At 41.8% G+C, this 7,444-nt stretch overlaps 1 protein-coding gene across 1 annotated transcript in view; it reads left to right on the forward strand.

Annotated features, from left to right (window-relative positions):
- Nucleotides 1-4,519, forward strand: part of YY1 (YY1 transcription factor) — a 17,620-nt gene extending 13,101 nt beyond the window's left edge. The window contains exons 4-5 of the mRNA XM_015424438.1: nucleotides 566-724; nucleotides 3,118-4,519. Coding sequence (XP_015279924.1) covers nucleotides 566-724; nucleotides 3,118-3,300 — 342 coding nt within the window. The 3' untranslated portion in view covers nucleotides 3,301-4,519. The remainder of the gene's footprint in view (nucleotides 1-565; nucleotides 725-3,117) is intronic.
- The last annotated feature ends 2,925 nt before the right edge of the window (nucleotides 4,520-7,444 follow it).

Here is a 7,444-nt window from a genome sequence, read left to right on the forward strand (position 1 = left end):
CCTTCCCCCCTCCCCCCCAGCCCCCTGCAAAGTTTCAAGAGGTTTTTTGCCATTGACTTCAATGGCCCCATTGGTTATAATGGACCCGAATTTTTTCGGGATTTTTTTTTCGGGATTCAGAAAAACGCATAGGAAGCCATTTCGGGATTGCAAAAGCCGAAAAAAGCCGAAAAACGTTATTTTCGGCTTTTTTTTTTTCGGTTCGGGATCCCGAAATGCACATCCCTACTCCCTGCAGGATGACCTAATACTGTTCATATATGCCTGCCCATCTCTGTTGAGGAACACGAGAGGCTTTAGTGGGAGAAAGGCAGGTACCACTCAAACAGCAATGCTTAGGATCCAGGCCAAGGTTCTGCAGCTGTCAGTCAGTGTGGTCTTGTTCTGCCACCACTTCCTTGTTGGGATATCGTTGTTCAGCTGTAGTATACTTTATTTTTCCCTGGCCCATATTTAAATCATGCTCTGTGCATAGTATGGGTTATTTCTGTTGAACCACACAGTCATGATTCATGCCTTGGTACTTGCCTGATGACTAAAAGAGTACATTTACATTCCTTTCAAGGGCTGCACAAAGATGTTCAGGGATAACTCTGCCATGAGGAAGCATCTGCACACTCACGGGCCACGAGTACACGTTTGCGCTGAATGCGGCAAAGCCTTTGTGGAGAGCTCAAAACTAAAGCGGCATCAGCTAGTTCATACTGGAGAGAAACCCTTTCAGGTAACTTTTTCACAGTATTCCATCCGGCAACTCTGTACTTCATCTTTGATAAAACAAATACCGCTTCCGTATTGGGGATCAGGCTGTAATTTTTGAGATAAGAAAGGCACCTGCTCTGAGATAAAACCATGCTTAGGTAACAGCTGAAAAGCTGGAAAGAATCCGAAGTGCTGTGGAGCTAGGGTGTCAGAATTGGCTGATAGCATTTCATTGGGACCATCCCTGATGACTCTGGAAGACGTGTAAGGTTGTATGTAGACTGAACATTAGCCTTATCCTTACTTCGCTGGCTTGGAGTAAAGCAAGCTATATGATTCCTGAAATGGAACAATTTCAATTAAAAAGTCTACAACACAAAGACCATGGTTTCTTTCCATTATTAACACATGGACTGGGGGGCCAGCAGACTTGTATCTGCTAAAGTTATTCCTAACTTAATGCTTGAAATGTGACTGCATGGTTGTTAACTGCCCTCTTCTCACTCACGGCGCAAAGCATTTCAGATGCTGCCTGCATTTCTGCACACTGCATCATACTTGATGGTTTTTTAAGTGTTGGGGCAGCTGACATAGATGGAGAGCAGTATTTTTTCTTTTTAGAATTGTTTCTCCCTTTTCTGACATGCTGCGTTTTCCCACTACAGGCCAGGCCTCAGAGGTTTTGTAGGTGTGGGATGTCTTTCCCTGATAAGTCATACTGTCTAGTTTGCCAGAACAAGATGTACAAACTGGACAACACCATAAACAAATTGTATGTTGTTTTTTTTGTTTTCTCTGAGGTTCTTAGAATGTGCTTGTATGCAAACTGTCTCCTCTTCTACGATTGGAACAGTGCACAGAAATCAGGGCAGTAGAGGAATCCTCTTTGCAATCCTGTTTTTTAAAAGCTCCCGTTTTTAAAAGGCTCACTTTTTTTGATGTTGACAAGAGCACTGGTTTGCCAGGCAGGGTCCTAATTGGCAGAGTATGCAGCTCCCTTAGAGGTGGCTCTAGTACCTGATGAACTGTCAACAGTTAGGGATGTTGAGAGCTCCTACAGGAAGGATGCTTCAGTACCCTGCACAGCTTCCTTTTCCTTTTTCATGCTTGTATTTCTCATTCCCTATCTTGTTATAACATTTCTTGTCCAAAAATTCCATGTTTTGGCAAACTTGCTATTTGTAAGAAGAATAGATTCTAGGGAATGCTTAACTGTGGTCAGTCAGCATATATGTAGGCTACGTTTCCAAAGTGCAAAATTAGGATTGAGGGGTGGGGTGCTCGAAGGACACGCTCCTCTGCCTTATAGATATTAGTGGTGATCACTGGATTACCCCATTCTGCATTAAGTGTAATAGAAATGTGTCTTCCTTTTGATGTGATACTGTTTGTAATGTATGTTAAGTATATTAAAAAGGGCCATACCAGACCCCAAGCATAGTTTACAGAGGGGCTTAGGAAAGCTCCAGTTTGTATAGCTTTGCTAGGACTGCAAAAGCAGAGATTATCAAGCAGTTGTTTGGTTATAATATATATGTATTGCAGCTGGCTAGCTTGCTGGGTCACCAGTTATGTAAGGCTGCTAAAGATGTAGAGTGGAAATCAATCTTCCATGGACTTTAGAACTTGTACTTGACCTGAGTAAATGCCAAACGCAAGCACTGACCTGCAAGTGATAAAGATTAGCTTTCTGCCTTCCCCCAAAGTACAAGGAGAAAGGAGCATTACTCCAAAGAGATGTTAAGCATCCTGAAAATCTTTGACCATGTTGACCTTGATTGACTGCAGTTTCTACATAACTGGTTGTGATTACATTTTTGATTACACACACAATTTTGATTACACACACAATTAGAGTCAGAAACAGCATTAAAGGAAAACACTAATGTAATAGAATTGACAGCACAACCTCTTCACAACAGTGCCTAAAATTATAACAGGGTCATTTCTGCATAGCACTTGGGATGTGTGCGCAGGTAAATGGTTCATGATTCTGTTCTGCTATCAGCAGTGCTTTTTCCAAGGGCCAGAAGACATCTTGATACGAGAGGATCTTCCACCAGCAGAAGAGCCTTTTGCATCAGAGGAAGGCTCCTTGGGCCAAGGGAAAACTGCTGATAACTAAACGGATCAACCCTGAGGCCCATAGTGGCTGGAAATGGTACTGCTGAAGTAATGGAAATAACTGCTGGTCATCTGCATGGAGCATCGCTTGCACATGGATTGGCTTTGACTCTGTACACAAGAGTGTGGGGAGACAGTTTTCCAAGTGTTCACCTGTGAGACCCTGATTTGGCACTGCATAGATCACTTCTTAGTTTGCACATAAATCCATTAAATGAGGCAAAGACCTTTACTGCAAGCAATTTTTAAATTTAACTGCATTGCTAACACCCTCTCTTTTTCATTCCACAGTGCACGTTCGAAGGATGTGGCAAACGCTTTTCACTGGACTTCAATTTACGCACACATGTGCGAATTCATACTGGAGACAGGCCCTATGTGTGCCCTTTTGATGGCTGCAATAAGAAGTTTGCTCAGTCAACTAACCTGAAATCTCACATCTTAACACATGCTAAGGCCAAAAATAACCAGTGAAACTGCAAGAAGAAAGGTCTTGAACTCAAAAGCATCTTACCTTACAGGAGAATGATTGGGAATAAATAAGCCTCCCCTTTATATATTGTTTCTAGGAAAGAATTTAAAAAGAAAAAAAACCCTACATGCCTAAAGGACTTGTTTTTGATAAAGTAGCAAAAATAAACTTTAAGACTTTTTTGCTACGATGCTCGATTTTGCTCTGTAATTGGTTTCGAGAGCATGGTGTTTTTGTAAAGCGTGGCCCCATCTGGAGGAGGCAGACAGTTCATGGACTTGCATCAGAGACAGTTCTTTCTACAACAGTGCTAAAATTGGACTTTTCACATTCTTATAAATACGAAGCTCACCTGTTGCTTACAATTTTTTAATTTTGTATTTTCTAAGTGTGCATATTGTACACTTTTTGGGGATATGCTTAGTAATGCTATGTGTGATTTTTTTCTGGAGGTTGATAACTTTGCTTGCAGTAGATTTTCTTTAAAAGAATGGGCAGTTACATGCATACTTCAAAAGTATTTTCCTGTAAAGAGAAAAAAAAAGTTATATAGGTTTTGTTTGCGCTCTTTAATTTTTTTTGGTTGTATTCTTTGATGTTAACACATTTTGTATAATTGTATCGTATAGCTGTAATGAAATCATGTAGTATCAAATATTAGATGTGATTTAATAGTGTTAATCAACCTAAACCCATTTTAGTCACTTTTTTGGGAAAAATACTGCCAGATGCCGACGTTCCGTGTACTTTCTCTTGCCTGTTCAGTTAAGGAAAGTGGTGCTCAGTTGTAGAATGTATTGTACAGGCACTGACCTTTTAACAACACCTGATATGTACATCCCGTGTAATAGAGTGGGCAACAATAAAACAGTGGTCCTGAAGAAAGAATATGGCAGAAAATTATCTGTAAGCACAGCCTATTTTCTTCTGTTGTCCCAAACAAATTATAGTTCTTTAACCTCCCAGGAAATTGGAAGCTAAATAAAACACAAGTTACCTTTATATTTGCTTTTTGCGTTTAATCACAAGCAGTAGCTATGCAGATGTGATGGAGAGTGGGATCTCGGCACATGCTTGGGGACTCCCCTCCCACTAAGTAAAGTGAAGAGTTGTGGGGCAGTTTTACTTTCTACAGCCAATAAGTTAATGGAACAGCCCGGCAATTCAGTGAGCTCTTCTTGCTCTTTTCTGGCAAGGTAAGGTAGTGGCAGGCAGCTCCCCCCCCCCAATTAGCATTGCAGGAGTGGCATGTGATATGGCGATCTCAGAATATCTTCTGTTTGTGGCCATTCCCTACAGGTTAACTCTGTGTTATAAGAGGCCATGCTATTACCCTGTAGACAGCTATAGAAAGTTTAATGAGTTTTGAAGCCCATCAGCTAAGAAATACCTTCCCAGTGTATCTGATTCCGTGTAACGGATTGATGTTTGCTGCCATAGCTGGCATGTACAGAGCCTGTCTTTTAGATTGGATTCATCGGAATGATCAGCTCCTTCCAGCTGTTCTGACTTTGCTACAGAATTTTAACTACAGAAAAATGTGGGCTATGGGGAGTAGAATTCTGTGACGTGTATAAAATATTTTACCTGATTTATTTATGGCATGGGACACGATGCTCTAGCCCTACCCTGACTGGGAAAACTTATTCAGTTGCTCCTCTTGCTTACTAAGCACTAACCCTAGTGTACTTTCAAGCACATGTTTGCAACCAGGAGGGGAGGGAATCCTTTTTTTAAAAGCTAATTTTCCCCTCCCCTACCATTGCCCTATACCTCTCTTCTTCCCTTGTATGTCTCTTTAGACTGTAAGCCTGAGGGCAGGGCCCATCTCTTTTTATTCATGTAAGCCACTTTGGGAGATGATTTTGAGGAAAGCAGCATATAAATATACAAATAAATTGAAAGCTGTAATTGTCAGGCAGCTGAATTCCGTTTGCGGTATTGCATGCTGCAACTTTTTTACGCTCTCGCAGAACCTGTGGTGCATACACAGATCTGGCTTTAGGTAAGAAATGGGTGGGGCCTGTTGTATCCTTTCCTTGCCATACTGAACCGGTAATTAACACTTATCATGAAAAAAGAATGGCTAGGGGTGGAAGGTTGCCATTCCTTCTGGTGTGTGATGCCACACTACCCCAATGAAAATCGGGTAAATTTATGCATCCATAAGCCACACGATGCACTAGCACCTCTGTTCCATGTGGCATGAGGCTACGCAGTCTAGCTTAGTTACAACAATATATCTCAGGCAGAGTCTGCCATTAATGCCACCAGTTGTGGCTCTAGGGAAACCTGAACGATAGCATCAGTCCTTCAGTTCTTTCAGATAACGTAATTTGCTAGCTGGGTATGGGGAAAAATGGCCCCCCACAATTTAAATTACTGCAGGGGCCCTACTAAGCCAAGCGAGTTATTTACACTTGCTGTGAATTGGCAACCTTTTAGTGTAATGACTTCAGCTTGGAGCCCAAAGAATGTTTGTTCCCAATTAAGCTTCACTTATTTTTCTCTTTGCTGCATTTCATCACCTGTATGTACCTGCAAGTTGTGGATGGGTTATGCTGAGGGTAACATCAGGTTACGTCACAAATGAATGGGCTTATGTCCTTTCTATACTGTACAGCTAACTGTATATGGTAATGGTTCATTTGATGTTAAAGTGGCTTCTGTGTTTGTTAAATAGAATACAATTTTCTTTAAAGGAAAGGGGGAGCAACAGGACTGTACAGTTGGACTTCATTCTATCAGCGCTGTGGTTCTCTGAAGAATGGTGCCACTAGAACAGTGCAATATGCTATCAGCCTTAATTGTTCTCTATAGGTTTCTCTCCATATTTAAAACTTTAGTACAGTCTTATCCCACTGTTCCTCATAGCCTTCTGAGGTTTGTTTAGGAATGGGCATGAACCACCTCATGAACTAGTTCATGAATTTTGGGCGATTCGTGGTTTGCGAAGCAACATTTGCGAATTGAAGACCCACCACAAACTTCCACGAATTTTGATGCAGTTTGTGAAGACTAGAATGCAGGGTTTAAATGCCTTGGAGCTATTCAAACCCCTGCTTTTTGTGAAAAGCGGTGGGGAGCAAAAAGCAGGGTTTTAAATGGTTCATGGACTGGTTTGGTTTGTGGTTCAGTCCCGAACCTCAGAAGTGTGGTTCATGCCCATCCCTAGGTAGACTGGGAAGAGTGACTGGCCCAAGTCAAAGTGCTTTCCCTAACCTGATTCGGGGGTACTGTTCCATAATTCCTTCTCCCTCTGCAGTGTTTCTGGAATGGCAGGAGGCATGTGGCCAATCAAAGCATTCCCAAGACCCAGGGAAGAAGAACTAGACTATACAGATAGTGAAACGTGAGGTAGCTTATTCCTGCTTTCGATGGAAGATCAAGACAAGTAGTTATAGCCACTGTCGAAGAATGTTGGCCTTCGAAGACTGGGAAACTCATGTTTGCGGTAAAACTTAACTCTTGGGCCAATTCTCTCAGAGGGTTGCTAGGAGGATAAAATGGGAGAATCGTGGCTCCTTGGAGGAAGGGGTGGGAATAAAATTGGAGTAAAGCCTTCTCAGTAACAGCAAATCTATTAGTGAATGCGACACCATTTGATTTCACATTCAGCATGACAACTCTAAACATTCCCTTTCAATAAAACAGAATTGACGCAAATACAAGCCTTGGGGAAAGGCTGGTATGGCTCCTCCCCACTGGCATTTCTTCTTTACACGGAGAGTGATTAAAATGTGGAATTTGCTGCCAGAGGATGCAGTGATGGCAGGAATAAACTAGCTTTAAAAGGGGATAGACAGATTCATGGAAGACAGGTGTATCAGTGGCTACCTAGCCATGGTGACTGAGAGGGAACCTCCACATTCAGAGACACTTCATGCATGAATTAAAGTTTGTTGGTCTTAAAGGTGCCACTAGACTCAGTCTTTATCATTTGTAAAGTTTAAAGGCAGCAGGTCTCACTTTTCTCTGAGTGAGGCCCCCTGCTAGTATTCTACCATGTTTATTATTTCTGAAATCATTTGGGACACAAGTTTGTAAAGTCTTGTTAGTCCTGCAGATAAAGAGGGACAAACCACTCACGCTGCAGGGTCTATGGATTCTACCTACAATACGGACAGAACAAACTGATAAACTGAT

This window comes from Gekko japonicus, unplaced genomic scaffold, assembly GCF_001447785.1.
Source record: "Gekko japonicus isolate JY-2015 unplaced genomic scaffold, Gekko_japonicus_V1.1 scaffold44, whole genome shotgun sequence".
Lineage (NCBI taxonomy): Eukaryota > Metazoa > Chordata > Lepidosauria > Squamata > Gekkonidae > Gekko > Gekko japonicus.